Raw genomic sequence first — 22,430 nt, 5'->3', positions numbered from 1 at the left:
AATTAAATTGTCTCCATAGCAGCCTCCACACGTTGTCTCCATTGCTACCTCCAAAAGTCGTCCATATAGCTGCCTCCATACATCGTCCCCTTATCAAACGAGGTGTGTCAGGCAGAAATTTGGGTTGTTTTCATGGATTCCACATCAAAGTTGTTAACTTTGTCGCCACCCTGCTGTGTTATCCACAAAATATACTGGCAAACTTTTACCATTTAGGGATATTATTTCAGCGCTTCTTGCGCATCTGTTTACATTCCCCTCACCCGCCATATCCCAAACTTATGAGAACGCTACTACACTTAACTTGGTGCACGCTGGGACCGAGTCTGACCCTGGGGCTGGTCATATACTGCCGACGCAGAGGATTGCGGGGCCTACCTCGGTCCAGGTCTCAAAGGTCTACTATACCTCCTCCTCCTCCCACCCCTCCTCCACCTCCTCCTCCTCTGAATTACCATCCGTGGCCATGGCGCCATCAGTCGGTAGCTCTAGGCACAGCAGCAGTGCCGTCGCTAAGCGACAGCAGGCGGTGCTCAAACTGCTGAGCCTAGGCGATAAAAGGCACACCGCCCAAGAGCTATTACAGGGCATTCCACATCAAACTTGTTAACTTTGTCGCCACCCTGCTGTGTAATCCACAAATATACTGGCAAACTTTTATCATTTACCGATATTATTTCAGCGCTTCTTGCGCATCTGTTTACATTCCCCTCAACCGCCATATCCCAAACTTATAAGAACGCTACTACACTTGATCTCCCTCCCGATTTTTAGGTGACATGGGCTCTTATGTCTCTCAGTATTCATGTTAAACATTAGATGAGTGTCATTTAGGAAGAAAGGGGGCTGGTCTGCTTCTATTTTGGGAATTATTACCTATCTGTTTATTTATCAATACCAATGCTGATTCCAATAGAACCCAGAGAACCAATTCATGGTTGGTCCATTTGTTTTTGACATGGGCAAATACTTCCTGCTTTAGTCATGTATCTCAGTATAAGAGTGCATATTTATGTCTGTCCATGATGATTTTTCGGAATTTGCATGGAAAAGAGTATTAAATATCTCGCACCACATTTATCAAGGATTGTAGAACATTTTTAGGCCAGTTTGTGGCTTGTATATCAAAATTGTCCATGGACACACTGACCCCCTCCCTCCCCCTGCGGACACGCTGACCCCCTCACGCGGACATAGTGACCCCCTCCCTCCCCCCCTCCTCCTGCTGACACACTGACCCCCCCGCCCCCCTGCGGACACACTGAACCCCCCTCCCCCTGCGGACACACTGACCCCCCCTCCCCCTGCGGACACACTGACCCCCCCCTCTCCCTGCGGACACACTGACCCCCCCTCCCCCTGTGGACATACTGACCCCCCCTTCCCCTGTATACACACTGCCCCCCCTACCCCTGTATACACACTGCCCCCCCTCCCTCTGTATACATACTGACCCTCCCCTACCCCTGTATACACACTGCCCCCCCTACCCCTGTATACACACTGTCCCCCCCCTACCCCTGTATACACTTTCCCCTCCCTACCCCTGTATACACACTGCCCCCATTGCTCCTCCTGTATACACACTGCCCCCCCTACCCTTTATACACACTCTCCCCTCCTCCCCCTGTATACACACTGACACAGATGGTGATCAATTGTACCAGTGTCTTATAGCGACACTGGTACAATTGATCCTGGGGCCCGAGTGGGCCCCTCCAGTAACCCGGGGCCCCGGCACTTGCCCGGGTTGGCCGGGTGCTGGCGCCGGGCCTGGCCTCGGTAAAGTGGCGTGAAATCTGTAGACCTTTTTTTCTTGCAATTTTTTCCCCTTAATCTTCTCTGGATAGAAAATGATCCTTTCCATTCCATAGGCTAGGCTCGGATCACTGTGTATGTATTAACATTTTTCAATTGGTGTAAAAAACTGTAAAGATGAATCCTTCATATCTCGAGCAGTGAAATTCTCTCATATAAGTCAGGGCAATCGATAACCTTTATATAGTCCAAACCACTATTGCAGCAAGTCACATGCTAAAATTTCTTCTTCTTCTTAGTTTTCCTATTATGTTACTAAGCCATTGTCCAGGTGCCAGACGTCGAATTAGCATTACTTAAAGACTCACTCCCAGATCAAAATAGATTTGTCGATAAGAAACTCGGTTTTCGTTCGGCCGGTCCAACATTTGTAGCTTCACTGATGTTATGATATTAGTCTGCCGGGAACATGAGTGATGCGGATCAATATCTGAATGGAGATACTAAATTCCAAGTTGTCTTCAAGGAACTTTTTCGAAAGTCACACAACTGTATTTAAACTAAGGTGGCAATTATTATGGGCCTCCAGGTAATGGAAGAATCTATAAAGTACTATAAATCCTTTGAGTACTTGAAGCTCGGCTGTTGACTGATTACAGGCTTTAAGATGCTCGGCGTGAGCTGACGGACATCTTTATGTCATAGAAATACTATTCTTTTCCTACAAGTGTTTCAGATTGCATGTGAGGGAGTAAACTGTTCCATAAATGACCACCACGAGTCATCGAATGCCGTCTGAGAATACAGAGGCCGGACTGCCATGTCCCGCGTTTTAAAATGTTCTCCACTTCCTTCAATGGGCTACACTGAAAGGACATTATCCTAGTTGCCTTGTTGGTTTCAACCTTTAATCCCTAAGAGGATTTGGAGTTCTCAATGACAGGATTAGTCTTGGCACCGGTGAAAGCTGGCACCGATGGGTTGGGAGATGATAGTGTTAGGCACCAAGAAGTCTGAATAATTCTAGACGGGACTAACTCATAGCTGGCAAAACATTGGCAGATTCCAAGGTACAAGTCATAAACGAGGCAGACAGCTATTATTTAGTGTCTGGTACTGGTGATAGCTGGTATAAGTGGGGCGGGAGATGGTAGTGTGTGGCATCAGGAGGTCTCACAAGGAATAACTGTAGACTGGCCAAGGTCAGAGCATGGAAAACAGTGGCAGACTCCAAAGTAGAAGCCAAAAACCAGGACAGGCAGTTATCATTATGTCAAACCCAGTCTAGGGTTGTCAATAAACAGCATATAGAATCACAGGCCAGGTCATACAACAAAGCTGAGGTCAAGAACATAGCTGGGTCAAACACCTTTGTGGGAATTAGACCTTCCTACCTAAAGTATACATCCAACCTTGTTGGTTTCCCCCTATAATCCAAGGAGATGGTAGTGTGTGCCACAAGGTCAAAGCAGGACAACAGCGACAGACTCTAAAGTAGAAGCCAGAAACCAGGGTGGACAGCTTTCATTGAGTGTCTAGCACTGGTGATAGCTTGCACAGGTGGGTCAGGAGATGTTTGTGTGTGGCACCTGGTCTGGCATGTTATAACTGTAGACTGGCCTCCTGTCGGGTGGAGGAGGGACACAGTAGGGAGTTGCGGCTAGTATTACAGTGAAATTGTGCCTTCAGTTGGATGCTTAGTGTCATTGCTTCCCAGGCATTGGGACAAATTTACATACCTGGTCCTGCAGAGTTCACAGAAAGTGCATTGTCTGACGATCATGCACTCTGGCATGATTCGCTAAGATCGAGTGCCCGATATCCTGCATGTGTCACTTCCCCGCTCAGGTCGGACAGAGTTCACCTGTCTTGCGACACAAATTGAATCTTAAATCCTGCACTCAGTCCGAATCAGTCGGAGCGTCCGGCGGCCCACCCCCCGATTTCTGTCACATGAAAGCCAGCGCAGCTGTGCCAAAATCCAATCACGTGCGACACAATCCCCTACTAAATACCTGTCCCAGCATCGCACATCCTGAAAATGTCGGGAAGTCCGACGGAAATGCGATCTGCGGATCCTTAGTAAAAAAGCCCCATTGTGTCACTATATCAGTGTCTGTTTACACGAGGATGTCTCAACAACATGTATTTCCATGGCAACATAAAAATCAAACCCTGAAATACATGCAAATTCCCTTCTTATGCCACCTGCATGCCAAGTGGGCATGAAGGGGGTATTGCCAATGGAAGAGTGGGCGAGTCCTGGCATAGAACATGACATGGCACAGATTTATCAAGAGGCCCCTATCCAATGTACAGTGGTCACAGCAGGCTACTGCAGCTCAGATCTCCTTCCGTTGCACTTTCAGCTCTGTCCTGGTTCCACCACCAGAGGAAATCTCCAACAGTTGGCAAGTGCCAGGTTCTGTTCTTTGGATCATCCCTAGTGATGAGTGGACCTGCTAATGCTCAGGTTTGGCCCAGTTCAGATGAACCCAAACTTGAAAAATCAGTTAAGGTTTCGAACTGAGATCCAAACCCCTCTGTAACACCCATACTGGCACCGATCGCAGGTGTTAACTGTTTAAATGCATTTAAATCAATATTGCACCAACATGCCGTTTTAGGGAATTTTGACTGTTCCCCATGAAGTCATTGAATTTGTCTGTGGCATTTAGACAGTTAACAGCTGTGATAGCTGACAGCATCATTAGTGGAGGGGGTGAGCATAACCTGAACCTAATTTTTTGACTGAAGTCCAATCTCCTAGTGATGTTTACACCAAAAAAAAAAAATCATTTTTCACCCCTTACTTTGCAATTTTACTCAGTGTTATTGCTGTTTTAGCTCCTATCACTCAGTGATGGTCAGTGTAATATTCCAGAGTGTGGGCAGGGACTCTCTAAGCAGACACTTCATGATTCCTCTGTGCTATGAGACGCTGTGTGCTGACAATGTGCTTAGACTATCAGGGTACAGGGTTTAGATACACTTTCATTTAGCTTCTGAGCACTCACAAGTATCTGGCACATAGAAAAAGAGAGGTGTGACAAATCAAAGTCATGAGATGGATATAAGACGCAATGGGGCAGATTTATCAAGCAGTCTGAAAGTCAGAATATTTCCAGTTGCCCATGGCAACCAATCACAGCTCAGCTTTCATTTCACCAGTGCTCATGAATATTTTAAAGGGGAGCTGTGATTGGTTGCCATGGGCAATTGGAAATATTCTGACATTCAGACACTTGATAAATCTGCCCCAATGATACACTCTGCTCTGCTGCCTCACCTACTAAATAAAACATACAGTCAACTCTGTCATGTCAACCCCTCCCCTAGGATCTAGACCTTATCTTGTTTGTAGTGCTGCTGCTGTCTCCTTTCAAGGCTGCTGTGAAAAGTGGCAAAAGAAACAGCAGCTGCTGGAACCAGGAACTTCCTGTGTACAAGAGAACTTAGAGGAATCTATCCAACCAAAGTCTAGAGTTTATGGTTGTATCCAGGGACAACCAAATTGTATACACCAGGACTGATAGAGACAGGATAGGATTGTATCTGTGAAATGCTGTATTTTTTGTTAATAACATTGAATTATAGAATGTGTTATTTTGTTATCCTGAGTATATTTAAGAATCTTGGCTTTGTGGGAACACCCCTTTAATATCAAAATGAATACATCAGCAACTGCTGAATTTCTCTCTTGAGCTTAGTGTTACAAGAAAAAAATATATAACTTTGAAAATATTTGACATTCCAGACATTATTTTGGTTTTGCCTCTGGCTTACATATTTTTGAACTTTTTTTTTTAAACTAAACTAAAGAGCTGAATAGTCGCTGTACACTGCATTACTGACTGTCTGGCATCATGTGTATTAAGAGACTCTGAGGGTCATTTACTAAGGGCCTGAATTGCTTTTTTTGCGCTGAATTACCCCGGGTTTTTGGCTTACACGATTGGATTGTGGCACTTCAACGCCGGCATGCATGCGACAGAAATCCCGACGGATTTGGAAAAATCGTGGTATTTTAAAAAAAAAAGTGTCGCTTGACACACACTTACCTGCACCAAGAAATAGAAGGTGAAATCTGGTGAACTCCAGCGGACCTCTGCGCAGACACCTAGTGGATAACAGCGCGCGGACTTTAGTGAATCCCGGCCGGACCCGAATGCATCAGGGAAGCGCTAATGGCCACATTCTGTGCTTGCGGGTTCTGAGCAGACGGACAAAATCGGCCTCGGCTACAGGGGTGTGGAGTAGCCATAACACGGGGTGTGGCACGGCCATAACACGCCTAAATAGCTGCGGGTGATGATTTGCATAAATGAAAGATACGTTTTATAAAATTCCACTAAACTCTTAGATAAGCCGGATACTGTATGCAGATGAGGCCGATATTAAAAACCTACCATCAGATCTACCTTGTTAGGTAGATCCCTGATGGTAGGTTTCCTTTCATGTTTTTAACTACCATTTACAGTGTATTCATATTGGTTTGACCTGATGAAGGGAGCAGTTTACTCGTGAAATGTGTTTTCCACACCCTACTGGCACCCTGGCTTTTGCACTCCACATGTTTATCATAAATAATGAAGTCAATAGGGGACATTTATCATAAGTCTGTGCTCATGCACTGTTCAAAGAGGAATTCCCCTCCACCCCGGCCCCGGCGCATGCACCATGAAGTTCCAGTCTCCTGATGTATTCGGTGGGGCAGTTGCGCTGGCATAGAATTGCGCCACAGTCTGCAGACTTTCACTTATGAAAGTTTGATGCTTTTAGTGAGTTGGACAACGCAGGCGTAAACTGCTTGTGGTAGCCCACACCACTGCCTCCTGTGCCACCTTCACGACCCTCCACATCCACTGCTAGAGGTTGGATGGAGGGGATGTGTATACAGTAGTGATTGCACTGATCCCTCCATCAGAAGAATGTCACAGAATGTCCCATGTCCTGCTGCTGGTAGGTACACTGCAAAACTTCAATGGGTTTCCTTGAAGGTGTGTTGTTTATTATACTAATGACCCTAAGTATTAAAGGGGTTGTCCAAGAGTTATGAAAATAAACTAAAGGTGGCCGGAGGGGGCTGCTTAAAAAAATAAAGAATTACTTACCTTCTGGTGCCCTCCGGGTGTCCCGCGCTGCTGACGCTCCGGTTCGGGCGCCATGTAAACAAACATGGCCGCCGGAGTAGCACTGGACTCGCCAGCCACGCCTACCCGTCCCTATTTACAGCATTGTGAATGCAGGCCGCAAGGTTGTCGGTTCCGGCCGGAAGCTGAGTCCAGCACTGCTCCGGCCGCCATGTTTGTTTACATGGCGCCCGGACTGGAGCAACAGCAGCGTGGGACACCGGAAGGTAAGTAGTTCTTTATTTTTTTAAGCAGCCCCCTCTGGCCACCTTTAGTTTATTTTCATAACTCTTGGACAACCCCTTTAACTTGCATGGTCACTATACACCGGACTGAGCTATTTGCTTCATATTCTGTCCTCTGTATAGTTATTGGTACTAGAGACTGCCTGAAACAGTGGAAGTATGTGTGATCCAGGTGTTGGACCCCTACGGATCAAAAACTATTGACTTATCATGACTATTGGTCATCGGAAGCAAAAACCAAGCCGGGAGAACAAAATAAGTGCTAATTTTATTTACTATGTCAAGATGATAGCAGAGGGGTCCACCATCCCCTAAATGTTACACCCCACATTTCGAGGCAGTTCAACCCTCTCTTTCCAGAAAATTAACCTTTCTTTGTATCAGTGTGATAAAAATTTAAGACCACTGAATAAAAAACGTGTAAAACCAAACCGAATGGCCCCATACACTGGAGTCTCACAACTCACATTTGTAGATTATATGAACTCAAAGATTCATGTGCAGCACATTTAATTAATTTAGGATCGCCATCAGGAGATTCTGCAATCTCTGCCATCTTTTGCAAGCAGATTAACTTCCTTAGTAACAATATACATCATCTGAATTACAATTTAATGAAAAATACAGTCTGAATTTATAAGAGGCCTCGATGCAGAATCTAGTTAAAAGATAAATTCTCCATCTTAGATGGAAGGAATAGGGCAGATAAAAAATACCTCCTTGGTATGCAAAAGAAAAACTTTAATAGGATTTTATGTTAATTTCATGGCCCTATCTGACCAGAGTTTTAAGATACATTTTTTTGGTGAACTTTCAAGGTTTTCATGGCAGCTGCTCTTTGGAGAACCTTCTCAATAATGTCTCTCTTCCGACGGCTCCATTAATCTTTAGTACATTTTACTGTATGGATTAAACAATTTGGGAGCGTTGGTAGGAGAGTTGAAATCCAAGTCAATTTATACTATACAAGACTGCATTAACTATATCCTGTAGGCTATATGTCAATAAAACATGTATATTTTTAGAAGAATGATGTTTAGATAATTTGCATCATTTTTTACATTACTCCTGATTCCATTCTTTTAAGGGCACCCAACTCCACCATGGTAATAATACCCACAGTATGATATGTCGATAACCAAAGGGTTAACATGTAATGTTGATGTTTGATGTTGCAACATTTGTTATCCTTTTTGCAGAATCCAGTCTGGTGATTGCTTGAGCAAATTCAGCAGCTCTGCAGTGAGCTTTTACAAAAGTCTTTGGGGGAGATTAATTAAAACTAGCATGCATAACGCCAGTCTGAAAACTCTCCCCGCCGACAGTCCGGTGCCCATAACCAGAAGAGTTTGCATGTATATTCACTAAGAGGCCAGAACCACTTAGCGAATATGGGCGCAAACTCCTTTTGATCTTTATACCATATCTGAACTGTAAGAGTTTGTTGCTATAGTCTCCAACGGTATTACTAAATGTGATGGACCTGGCATTCACAACCCCGCCCGCCCTCTGCGCACCCCACTCTACACCCTGACACACCCATAGTGGTATGTGGTTCGGAGAAACTCTGAATCCCGCAGAGAGAGAGAGAGTGATTAATAAGGTTTATCCACCAGAAATCTAGAAGTTGCCATCAGAAGACTTGAAGTTGGGAAGAGGCTTTTTGGTGCCCAAAATTGTGCCCCCCCCTCTTCCTCCCCCTGGGAAATATTAATTGCCATTAAAAATAATAAGAAAGGCCAACTGGCATGGAAACATCTACAATAAGGCCTCCCAGACGTGAATATAGAATAAAATAGAAAAATATGTAGAGTGAAAATACCCGCTAATAGCAAAAAGAATGTAGCAAACACATAAATATATTCCAGCAGGAATATACCAAACAAATAGATACCAATGACTGGGCTGCACATATAAATATTTACCAGCAATGAATAAACAGCACATAATAATATCCTGAACTTATAAGTATATACAAAAAATTAATTAACTACACACATCAATATATACCAGCATTACATGTAGTGTACCTGGGCTGCACTCAGGCACAGACATCACTTACTGTTAGGTAGCCAGTGTCTTGTTCTATGTCAGTGTTGGCCTGGTTGATCCTGCTGTTCCTCCAGTAGTCTCCTTATTACTGCCAATCCTTCTCCATCAGGTAGAGAACGTTATGGAAACTTCTCCCAGTCATGACTTATCTCTGCAGAATTTCCCATCTTGGTGACTGTAGCCTCTGGAGAACATCTCCATACTCTGCCCTAAAAAAATTCACAGTCAATATAATTTCTCCTGGATAACAGCAAAGTGCCCACTGTATATACAGATAATACACAGTCACCCATCCATATACTATAATACATACTATCATATAATTTACCCTTCATTAATACGGTAACCCCAGCACACTTCCTTATTATATAGGTAGCCCATGCCCTCAGTATATAGCTAGCCAATATAAAGCCAGCCAGCTGTCCTCCCAGTATATAGCCAGCATGCCCCCCCAGTATATAGCCAGCCTTCCCATCGACAGTATATAGCCACCCTTCCCCCAGTAGTATATTGCCAGCCAGGCGCCCCTGTAGTATATAACCTTCTCTTGCCTACCCCTCGTCCCGGCTCTGGACTTGACTCTCTGGCACTCTCGTAGACAGTCATTGGGAGTGCAATGACAGCTGAGTGCTGTTTTCGGCAACTTCCGACACTCCCATAGTAAGGGGGAGAGACAGTGTAGCAGCCTGTGAAGCCAGGATGTCCATTAGCATAATTTTAAATGGTGATTTTAGAAGGAAGATGGCCGTGGATAACAAATATAATAGGATTACCACAGTCACGGCGATGGTAGATTTCCTTTATTCCATATAACAATATCAGCTATAGAGGGCAACTGCTTTAATTATAAAGACTATTTCAGGTTTGTATTAAAATAAATATATTCATTTCTAACTTTGTGGAAAGTGACATTGAATTTGCAGGACTTACGGTAATTGTTGTACATTTCTTTGTTGCGTTGTGTGAATAATAACCACGTGCATCTCATATCCTCTGTACGGAGGAGCTTTACATTAAATTGTCTATTGCCTGACCTATGAACCCGGAGATACCGTCCACATTATAAATTGACCAGTAGAAGCCATATTAGCCATTTCTGTAACTCACACGAAAGGACAAATAAATTTACATCACTCAAGATCGCCTCGTCCGAGGATTAATGATGCAGGAGATGTAACTGCTGCAATACATTATGTCTTATATATGCAACAGGAAAAAGTAGGGAACATGCATTGAGAGGCTTGTGCTCAGATGCAGAAGACATTGCATTTAGCACTAGATAGAGGCAAGGGGACACCTTTATCGGACTTTTATGCCGGAAATCTGGCTCACAAGCCCTGAAATTGTTGCTATTCCTGGCATACGGCCAGGAATTGCAACTATTTGTCCCATTACTTCACCTCCATGCCAAGTGGGTGTAGAGTGCCGTGAGTGCCCACTGATCTACACCTGAGCACTTGTACCACTATTGCAGTAACCGAGCTTGGGGTGGCCCCAATGCTCGACTGGATCCTCAGAAACTGTCGAGTTGTCACCACGTGTTGCTGCTCTCCAAAAGAGATGGTAAGGGTTGGTGTACCCCAATCTGAAATAAGTCCAGAGAGTCAGGGTCTGCAGAGAACAATTTCCTTCTTTACTGAAGACATTCAGGTACAAAGCAATGACTTCTCCAATCTCCTCCATGGAAGAAGAAGGGTTCTATGCTGAGAAAAGACCTGGGCTTGCTCTTTTGCTCAGAAGGCTGCCACCCTGGTCACGGTCTAGGAGTCTCAGCTTCTCCTTCTGATTTCTCAGGTAGACTGGCAGTCTTCTCCTCCAAGCTCTGTTCCCTGATGGAAAAACACTAAGGACTTATATACCTTCAACCAGGGGAGCAGTGGTTACATTTCAGCACAAAACAATGATCAAGCATTCCATTATATACTTGGATATAATCCCCATAATATTCCATAGCAGCAAAATAGCAGCAAGTGTAAACAACTTTCCAGACAGGATCTGTCAATCTAAAGGTCAAGCTGTCTGTTTGTGTGGTAAATAAGTCTGTTTTTCTTTGGCAAAATAATCCCTACTATAGATGGAAAATTACTAGTTTCTTTGAGTGATAGAGATACATAGTCAGATATTCATCATCCCTTTCTACTAATCTATACAGATGCAGTAATAATAAACATAATGTACATAACAAAACACTATTGATTAACGCAAGTTTACTTTTTAAGTAAAAAAAGAATGAAGTGGTGAGTTCACTTAGGGGAAATATCCACAAATCTCCAAAGTTCAAAGCTCCTCTCTTACAGCGCACTACACTATTGTGCAATTGGTGTAGAACTGCCCAGCACCTGCCGGTTTTGTCAGGGCACTGGAGCCAGAGTATGAACTGATGTGCACCAAGGTCTGTTTATCCTCCTTATACACCTAATGTATATAATTCAGCCTCTAATACTTCTATTCAGTTGTGTAATGTGATATTATGGTGATCCTCACCTCCAAATATTACATGACTTTCTGTTGTGTAAAGGTGGACCCCTTCTCAGGCTCAGCGCTTCAGCCGGAAGGTGGTGTAGACTGAGAAGCAAAGACCCTGAGCTCTTCTGCAGAGCAGTGCATCCCATGTATATTACAGCAGCAGAGGTCAGCCAGTGTTTACACTACCTGCAGCCTCTGTTTACAGTTCATGCGCTTCTGTTTACAAATATTCTGCAAAAGCCTCAGAGAAGGATAGAAAAGAAGTGTGTAGGAGCTTGTAGATACTACAGAGAAGTGTCCCCCGTGTAGCAGGGTGGCCACACTGGTGTCTGAGGAGGATACTGGCCAGAATTACAGGGAGGCAGCAGAAGTTCAGCACTGGAGGATCCCCTCCAGGAGAAGCCTCTGCTGAGAAGGTCACTGGGTGCTAGTTGTCACACAGCTGGGTGCTGCTGTGAGAGTTATTCTCATGCTGGGGTCTGGGGGGAGAAGCAGAGAGGATCTTGTAGGAGGATCACATATAAGAGCCTGAATCTAACATTGTGCCTATATGTTGCAAAATTAAGCTGAGATTGCACCTATATTGTGTCTAAAATAAAGTGCAGTTCGAAAATCATGCTAAAACTCACAAAGAGGCCCTGGCCCATTGTTCTCCAGGTACATACAAATGGTACTGACTCTAGCTGCCTATGTGATGCTGTACTGATGCTGACATTATGGGATTGATAAAATACAGTAATGATAAAAAGAAATCGAAAAGTCAAACTTTCCCTCAATTATATATACTGATAGAAAAAGCCATAGATAACAAATATAAGAAGATTGCCACAGTCACGTTGCCTGGATCTTTGAATAGGTGTCCATGGTTTATCATGATGGATTTTGATCATACATTTACTTTAAGGAATCAGACTGAAGATTGGGAGGTACTGTACTAGTATATATAGTGAAGAAGCCAGTAGATGTTTGCTTTATGGCAATGGTAATAAGAGAGAGTTACCAACATGTCATGGATTATTACAGTCTCCAGGAAGAGATTTTGTACACCGTGGCCCAGGTGGGATTTTCCAAAATCTCAGAAATCCCATTAAAAAAAAAAAAATTCCAGCCACCCATGTAGTCAGAAAGATTCTGTATTTTCCATTTCCCGCACATTCAGCACACAATTTATGGATGCACCCAAGATCAGCATTGATATCCTACAAGTGTCAGTCATATGACATGAAGATGTGTTAATGGATGTCACCTGCTATGACTGATTACTCTTAACATTTGTTTTACTCTATATTCAGACTGAAAAGAACCTCACCAAAGTGTGGGGGGAGTCGGAGAATCCAGATGCCAGATGGAATAAAGTGGAGATTCGTTTGGGGAAGCTGCGGCACTTTGAGGTCATCTTTGAAGGTGTACGGATAAGAGACTTTGGAGGAGGAGCGGCCATTGATGACATCGAGTTTATAAATTGTTCTCCATGTGAGTAGCAAAGTATTCCCTATTTGATGCCCCAAAATATTGCTTAATCTCTCATATTTACTATGCAATATCTCAAATTGTAAATTATGACAAATTGGTGCATTACACGGCAAGGGATAACTTCCATATAGATGTTCCTCTACTGATCCCTCTAAATTCCAATAGAAAGGTAGTCATGTAGCTCACAAAAATACCAGAATTGTCTCAAAAATTCACTGCCGCAATTAGATTTGCAATATCTCGTGGTTCAAAAGTTATCAACAAAGAAATTTAGAAGAACAACCAGGAAGGTTCCCTGTGATGCACAGCTATGTGACGTCTTATCCATGGGGTTGAACACAGAGCTGAAGGTGCTGGATCCAATCTTTATGAGTAGTGATGAGTGGACCCGCTGAAGTCTGGATTCGTTGATTTTGGCCAAACTTTGAACAAAGGTTCAGTTTGGTAATTGAACACCCACCGGTATTGGCACCGTTCATGGGTGTGAATCTATTTGCCCCATATAAATAGACTGTTGATCACTTATTAACACCTCTAACCATTTAAATGCTGTTGGTACGTTCTGAGTCAGAACCAATGTTACAGATGTTACTGTCAGGGAGAGCCCAAACGCCAAACTTTTGACTGAAGATCGACATTCCACCATAGTTATGAGAATCTCTGGAGAATCCCTATGCTTATATTTTTTGTGCAAATAACTAGAGGAACCAGAAGAGGAAGATATCAGGAAAATGAGCGCTATTGCATATCCATGTCAACAATATTTTGCTAGGTATCAAGCACATCAAGCACATGAACAATGTTTCCGTTTTATGGACATTTTGAATATTTTCAAAAACAAGACAAAAACAAAATACTAATTAAAATAAAAAGGGGGATTCATATCGTAGTTAATTATCACTTAAATCATTTAATTACGGTAAATAATTTTTATAAATATTATTGTAAATTTGACGATTTTATAAAATTTTAATTACAAAGTAATAATAAAGGAACAATTACAAGATGGTAAAGTATTTCTGCTCTTATACCTTTCTATATATATAAAGTAGCAAACTTGATGTATAGTCTTTCTTTAGACCATAGAGAGGGTTAAAAGGATGGAGGACCCAGATACATCAAAGTGACCGAGACATAAAATATTTATTTCGTTTTTATTTTACACGATAAAACCAACCCTTAGTGAGCGTAAAGCTGGAGGGAAAAGTATGAGGTCTGTTATCCTAGAGGTTGTGAAAGTCTCATCATTAAATGAAAACCCCACAGAGATAAAACACAGGGCCAGGACACCTCAACAACATCAAAATGCTGAAAAAATATCCTATACTAAAAGAAAAAGCAAAGCCAGGATTGTTTCACCCCTTAAAGGTTCATAAGGCAGCAGGTTTGGCTGTTAATAGTGACAGGTAGAAGCTCTGGAGGATGGATTATACAGACCTAAATGTATGTACTTTTTTGGAAAATAAACTTTTAATCCAGTGCTGCAGGTCCTGTAAGTGCTCCGAGGGAGGTCCTTTACCCCAAAGCTCTGAGATGCTACACTGAACCTATCATCTCCTACAACTACAACAACCATGAGTCAGTTACAGCCTACACCCAGAGTGGGTGGGAGGGGCTAAATGCAGAGAGCACTTCAGCGTGAAGGACAGACCTCAGAGCACTTGCAGGACCTGCAGCCCTTGGCTAAAAGTTTATATTTCACCATGAGGCAGCATGGTATATTTACACCTATCTGAAACTCAAATAAGAAACCACTTTAGCGCCATTGACCGCATGGTCGGTCGTCGTTGTCTTCCCACAAGAGGGATTTTCAGGTTTTACAATGCAGGAAACGTTCATGAAAGACAAATTCTTGATAGTTCTTGTGCTTTCAAGTCTGGACTGGTTTACGACTCTGGGCTTTTCTTCTCTCCGGTTCATCCTTCTGTACCTGGTTATCTCTAGCTCCTCGATGTATCTTTCACACTGAAGTCATTGCCGGCCCTACTCTTGGCTATTAGCTGAGCCCCATCAGCCAGCATCGGCGCCACGGACCTGGAATTTATTAGACATTTGTATGAACATCAACATGATACAAATAAAAAAAGAAAAAAGAAACAAGCTCCAAAACATGAAAAGTTATGGCTCTGATAATATGGTGACACTAAAACTATATTTTTATTATTTAAAGGGAACCTGTCACCAGGATATAACAGGTTCCTAAAGCACTTGTAGTAAAGATTGCAAAAATGTTTTTATTGCCCAGCTTAACTCTTCCTGTAAGTATATCAAAGTTTACTTGACTCATTGCCAGCAACCTCCAGCGCATCACAGTGGCGTCAGCTTCAAATGACCCTATCTGATGGAGTCATCCTCCTTCCTCCTCACTCATCCCCCCTCCCTCCTTCTCACTCATCCCCCCTCCCTCCTCCTCACTCATCCCCCCTCCCTCCTCCTCACTCATCCCCCCTCCCTCCTTCTCATTCATCCCCCCTCCCTCCTCTTCACTCATCCCCCCTCCCTCCTTCTCACTCATCCCCCCTCCCTCCTCCTCACTCATCCCCCCTCCCTCCTTGTCACTGATCCCCCCTCCCTCTTCCTCACTCACCCCCTCTCCCTTCTCACTCATCCCCCATCCCTTCTCCTCTCTCCCCTATGAGATGACTACAGCAAGCAAAGCTCATACTAGTCAGCTCCTTCTATGTTTCATGCGCATGGAGCAGTGAAGATGGGTTGCATCCAGCCAAGTGAAGCAACACATTCGCAGTGAGAGTGGAGACGGGCGACTAGTCTTCACTGCTCTATGCCATCACCATAGACAAAGGTTCTTTACTGTAAGAGCAGTGAGACTGTGGAACTCTCTGCCGCAGGAGGTTGTTATGGCCGACTCTATGTACATGTTCAAGAAAGGCCTGGATGACTTTCTGGAGAGAAAAAATATCACGGGTTATGGGGATAAAACATTTATTTAATTCTTGAAGGTTGGACTTGATGGACTTGCGTCTCCTTCCAGCCTTATATACTATACTATGCACATGACAAATAGAAGGAGCTGACTGTGCAAGCGCAAGATTGCTTGTATTGATCTAACGTATGCATGGGTGAGAGGGGAGGAGGGTGGATGGGTGAGGAGAGGGAAGATGACTTGTGGAGACAGGGACTCGGCCACTGTGAATCGCAGGAAGTAGCTAGCAGGGGGCCATGAAAACTTTTGTATACTTTTATAAATTACAGGATTGGTGAATTTGGGCTATAAAAGTATTTTTTCAATTTTTATAACAAGGGCTATTGGAAACGGTTATCAGGCTAATATGTCATATACTGATGACAGGTTCCTTTTAAGTAGTACAAAATAAACTCATCTTGCAAAAAACAAGCCCTCCTAATACGACTTTTATGAAAGAAATAAAAGGTTATGGCACAATGAAAGCAAAACAAAAAATAAATGCAAAATCACTTGATCCTATATGAGAGCCCATATATTTCCTTTCTACAGACGTTTAGCGATTGCTTATAGACTGTGTATTATTCTCTTCCATCTCACCTGGGCAGAGACCTTCTCAGTCTTCTACAAGTAAGAAGATTATTCAAGGTTAGACTATGTAAATGGCTTCACAATAAGACATGAGACATGTTGTGAGATGATTTGCATTTTGCACGATTCGGCCATAGTTAGTAGTCAGGGATATTGTGTTGTATCTGAGGATGTTTTCAGACCACGTACTGTTCGGTTAACCTCAAGGTCGGTGATGTGTGAAGACCTCATTTTTTATCCTTTGACGGTGTGTTAACCCTCCGAGTGATTGTTTATCTATTGTTCTACTTAGGGCCATGAGCACAGTAGGTCTACTTTATCCGTGGTATTTGTTCTTTGACGGAAGGAAGTAGAGGGAAATGTTTTTATTGCAAATTTTTATCACACATCTGTTTCTGTCCACCTACGACCTATGTTCGAAAACAAAGCCTCAACTGATGAGCTGATATACCACCATTGCACTATATTTAGCCTGCATTTTTTATCTAGATTTACATGTCTTCCATTTTTTACATGTCTTCCATTTTTTTGGTGGCCAAGCCTACAATACTTCAGGACGGCCAATTTATAGTCAATGGCTTCCAGCTATTTCCAACAGCTGGCAATGGTACCAAACAGCCGATTCATGCAGTGTCCGGTGTTGGCCCCTCATAATCAAAGATTGATGCTGTTTCATGAGTGTTGGCCATGAAAAGTAGAAGAAAAATTCTTTTGAAGGTTGTTCCTAGTTATAACCATCTTTAACATTGATGACTTATAACAGGGCAGCAGTTTTAGATTTGTGAAGTCTGACAACTGAATCCTCCACCTATCAGCTGTTGCTGGTGGCTTTGGGTGCTGGACTCAATATTAGGGATGAAGCGGGAATCAGAAGACTCCCTCTTTTGTATAGTGGACCAGAACTGCAGTAACCATGGATATCCTCAAAGCTTCTGCTTTTGGCTCCATCCCCTGTTACTTCCGGCACCAGAGGTATCACCAAACAAGTGGTTGATGTAGGGTTAGAGCATCAGAACCCCTACTTATCCCGTAATGATTGGTCATCAGCATCAAATGACTCCCATCCAAAGAAAAGGATAGTAGGTTGACTCAACCACAATTAGGTTTGGATACTTTGTGGGAATGGAAATTGTAAGTCGGAATGGTTCCTAAAAATTCCAAGAAAAGTGGGTGTGGTGCTAATAACAGTTGACATCATCATTGTGCAACAAACTTGAATATACTGGATACAACCTTTGTCGGAACAAAGGTTTCAACCTATTTGGTAGGGCCAATGTTATTGTACAGGTTGTTTAGACTTCAGTTTTTTGCGTCCACAATTAAAATGCCCCCCCCCCCTACAGAGAGGTCATCCGATCACAAGGCGTAAATATGAGAAGACTCCGGAGTTCTACTTTATGTTAAACTTATCTGTGTCCCATTTATGTCAATACTGTTTGCTCCTAGAAGAGATACCCGACCGATCCTGATGTTTAACATTCCGTATACTTTATGAACATCAAACTGGATTTAGAAAATACAAGGCTCAGATTTCGAAATGCAATTCAGCGGATCTGATGATGTTCGGCCGGGCGCGCTGACAGTACACACCTAGCACTGAATGCAAAAACCTTCCTGACTGATCAATAAGGCCGAGCAACATGTTTTTCTTTGCGTCTGTAGTGCATTTAGCTTGACACTGAGCACACACCCCTTCGTCTGGTATCTAGCACCATCCATCAATTTAGATCTCAACTTGCCTTGACGTGACCTTGTTCTGACAAGCCGTCATCATGGTGGACTGGCAAGCAGGAGGCTTCTTGAGTCTAGACTAAGATGTATATATCACTCGGCGCTCGTAACCATCTTGTATTTTTATCCAGTGGCCTCGTTTTGTCAGAATAAATTCCAACCTTATGGAAAAATACTTGACACCTCGGAAAATAAATAAATAGAATTCAGATCTGAAATTTAAAGTTTCGGTCTTTTCTAGACCTGGAAAACCTTGACCAGGTTTTTATAATTTTTTTAAAATATAATAAAACATAACACCTACCTACCTCTCACGACGAGCCCATTCAGTTGTGGCACTGACTATTTCTGCCGAGTCTCTGTTTGTTTAAAGAGGCCAGAGGTGCCATCCCAACCACAGCCGCACATCTGCTGCAGCATGACAGGTGTGGTTTAGATGGCACCACCAACTTCTATTAAGCTGCAGTGATTGGCAGCGCCACAAAACATAACGAGAGTGGGAAGAGAGGTAAGTATATGCTCTTATTTATTTTTAAAGCCCCCTTTGCCATATTTTAAAAAAGAACTTGGAAATCCCTTTTAAAGAGGACCTCTCAGATAGATTTTGGATTTTAAAGAGGACCTGTCACCCCAAAAAAGCCCCCCCCCCCAAATGTGCCCCACATAACTCGCTCCCTACCCCCTTAATGCCCAGCCATTTTTTTTAAATCTATGATCGGAAAGGTGTTTTAAACAGATCCGACCTCTTACAAAATAAGAGGTCGGATCCTCATATCTGTGGAGCTGCAGTCGGCGTTATTCATAAGGGGGCCGTCCGACACACCCCCAGGACGCCCCCTGTCACCTAGGACCAATAGGAGAAGCCGGCAGCATGTATTGCGTAATCGCTGCCGGCTCTCCGCGATGAGGGCCGCACCGCCGCTGTTCCACTAACAGCAGCGCAGGGCTTATTCACATGGCGGGCCGAATCTTATATATATTAGGCCGGCACTGGCAATAAGCCCGGCGCGGGCAGAAAGGGGGTAGGGAGCGGGTTATGTGGGGCACATTTGGGGGGGGGGGGCTTTTTCAGGGTGAGAGGTCCTCTTTAATCTAACTACAGTTGCACATGAATTTTGGTTTAGGGTCTCAAATCGACCTGTACATTAGATTTGCATGGCCTCAAAAGAAAGAAGGAACATTGAAGAAGAAACCTGGATGTCAGGCACATCAGACTCACATCAGCAGATCCTGCACTGGCGCCTCCTCTAGCATTGCTGGAATTTAAAACGGGACATTATCCCGTTTTGGCTGTGCATGCGCTGTGCTTACGGGAGTTCTAGACAACGAGTATGATTGTTTGGATTTATTTTTATTCAACCGGGTATGAAGGCGTGTTGCAAATAATCCTGACATGTTCCCTTTAATTACAGTGAAGCTGATATATCTTTTAGAGGTATGACAAAGGGACCTCCGGGTATCGGCAATCCTGTAGGCCGATGTGGAGATCCCATATAAGTCAATGGAGCACAGGACACAGTTCTCTTCTATTCTTCATTCACTTCTAGAAGACTTCCAGATCTGTTAAAAATTTTAATAAAAAGTCATGAAAAGGCCATATACTCCTCAAAATGGTCGCATTGAAAACATCATCAAAATTCTAAAAAATTACCCACAGCTCCTTACACCAATGTATGAAAAAGTTATTAGCCCCAGAAGATGGCAAAATTAAGATTTTTTTTTTTACAGGGGGTTTTAATTTTTGAAATGTAAGAAAACCTTTTAAAACCTTTAGAAATTTGGTATCCCTGTGATCGTACCAACCCAAAGAATAAAGTAAACATGTAATTTGGGGCGCTCAGTAAAAGCCGTAAAATCCAAGAAAATGGTGTAAATGCATTATTTCAACAATTTCACTGCATTTGGATTTTTTTCCCGCTTCCTAGTACATGGCGTGGAATATTAAATATCGTCACAATGAACTGCAATTTATTATGCAGAAAACAAGCCCTCATACAGCTCTTTACATGGAAAAATAAAAAAAGGTTGTGATTTTTGAAGGGGTGGAGTAAAAAAAGGAAATGCTAAATCGGCGTTAAAGGGTTAACAGGAAATCAAAACCCCATAAATCCCTGCGCTATGGATCCCGCAATCAATGAGACATATGAGATAAATATTATTAATAACACAACGGGTGTCATTTACTAATGGCCCGTTTCGTGTTTTCCCGACGTGTTACCCGAATATTTCCGATTTGCGCCGATTTTCCATGAATTGCTCCGGGATTTTGGAGCACGCGATTGGATTGTGGCGCATCGGCGCCAACATGCAAGCGACGTAAAACGGGGGGCTTGGCCGAACGAAAACCCAATGGATTCGGAAAAACCGCCGCATTTGAAATTGTTATGAATTTGAAATCCTCGTTAATAATATCTATTCAGTTACAATAACGCAGTTGTAGGTCAAAGCGGCAGCAAAGGTTATACATTTCTATAAGGTAAAGTATTTAGGAAAATATTATGTTTAGAACATTAGGTTGGAGAGATGGAGCAGACAGTTCACTATAGAGAGACATTAACTCCATCAATGTCAATGAGAAGTGACCTCCGACAACACAATAAAAGAAGAATGAGAAGACAATAAGAGGCAGGATGCCAAAATGTGATTATAGAGGGATATAGACATCCAAGTGCCAGGGTCAGAGCTGCCTCATATCTCAGCCTTAGCATACGATGTCCTCTAACATTCTCCAAACAAGTTTTGTAGAGTTTTAGAGCAGGAAGAGGTTTTCTGGACACAAAGCAATGCTGGGGTATGATAAGTGATAGCTACGGCAGGCATGGGGGTAGTAGATTGACCCAAGTCTTGGTACCTGATGAGCAAAGCGTCATCTCTGGCACATAAGAAGCCACCAGTATCATCCATGGTAGGAAGGCTCCTCATTACAGATGTGAATAAGCGGCAAGAACATTCCAGTTATTTCTTTGTCTATGGGTCACAATCCATTTGAAACCTGAAAAAAAAACAAGAACACATCAGTAAATCTCTTTTGTGATTGCCATTTTCTACAGTACTTGTTAGGTGGCCATAAAAATGAGATAGTGGTTGGTTATAGGCAGAGTGGGCAACATCCTGGGGCACAAGCATTCTAGGGGGCCCTGGGCAACCTAAACCACCCGTCAGATATTATACTCAGAAGGACCTTCACCCATGAAATCCTCATACATCTGTTCCTGCTCTCTATACACGTGTACACAGGAGCCATTACAGGACTTTTGAGGGTCCTCCAAAGGTCCTAAAACAAGATTGACAAAAGAAAGGACTCATCCTCCATTCCCCAAGAAGCAGATTCTAGTACCATATGTAGGAAGTGATTCCAGACCTGTAGGGGCGATAATATGTATACAGCCCAGGGCTTGTGGCAGTCTTAATCCACCCCTTGTCACCATTGGCGGTGGCTTATTATGGTTCATACTGGTGCCATTGTTCAATCTTATTGGCCTTGATGGACATCTATTGTAGTCTGCCATTCTTTTCTTCCCAGTAAAAGACCTGCTGGAACTATACATAGCAGGGGGCTTGCAGCCGTTGAGTCCAGTGCAGCTAGCCTACTGCCCCCTGTGTGTGTGGCACTAGTGGCCCCCCTTCTGCACTCATTTACTTTGGTGAGCTAGTGTTCTTATACAGAAGCCAATCTAAGGGGAGGTGCATCGGCCTTCACCAATAATAAGATGGTGCATGCGCATTGAAGCATTGAAGTGTTACTGGTTTGGGTTCAGGTAGCGGACCGAAACAGGTTTTTAAAATTTGGGTTCGGATGGATTTTATCAGGTCCGGTCTTCACTAGTGGGAACCTAAACGACTTTGCACCGTGATTCAGTGAAGCGCTGTTCTGGGTTGCGAGTTTTAAAACCTGGAACATTTCTTTTTTTGGTGAACGTTTTCACATACAATGGAAAGGTTAGAATCAGTGGGATATTAGCATCATATAAGCACCTCATGGCTCCATCCTTAAAGGGGGTCTACCAGCTCCCAAATCACTCTGCAAATAAAACCAGCATTATGTAAAGAACTTTGTAA

At 43.2% G+C, this 22,430-nt stretch overlaps 1 protein-coding gene across 1 annotated transcript in view; it reads left to right on the top strand.

Moving 5' to 3' along the window:
- MALRD1 (MAM and LDL receptor class A domain containing 1) overlaps nt 1-22,430 on the top strand; it is a 235,355-nt gene that overhangs the window by 122,439 nt on the left and 90,486 nt on the right. Inside the window, exon 26 of the mRNA XM_072154795.1 lies at nt 12,946-13,126. Within this exon, the coding sequence (XP_072010896.1) occupies nt 12,946-13,126 (181 nt within the window). The remainder of the gene's footprint in view (nt 1-12,945; nt 13,127-22,430) is intronic.

This window comes from Engystomops pustulosus, chromosome 5, assembly GCF_040894005.1.
Source record: "Engystomops pustulosus chromosome 5, aEngPut4.maternal, whole genome shotgun sequence".
Classification (NCBI taxonomy): Eukaryota; Metazoa; Chordata; class Amphibia; order Anura; family Leptodactylidae; genus Engystomops; species Engystomops pustulosus.
The sequence above is the reverse complement of the archived record's forward strand: the minus strand, read 5'-3'. Positions and strand labels throughout refer to the sequence as shown.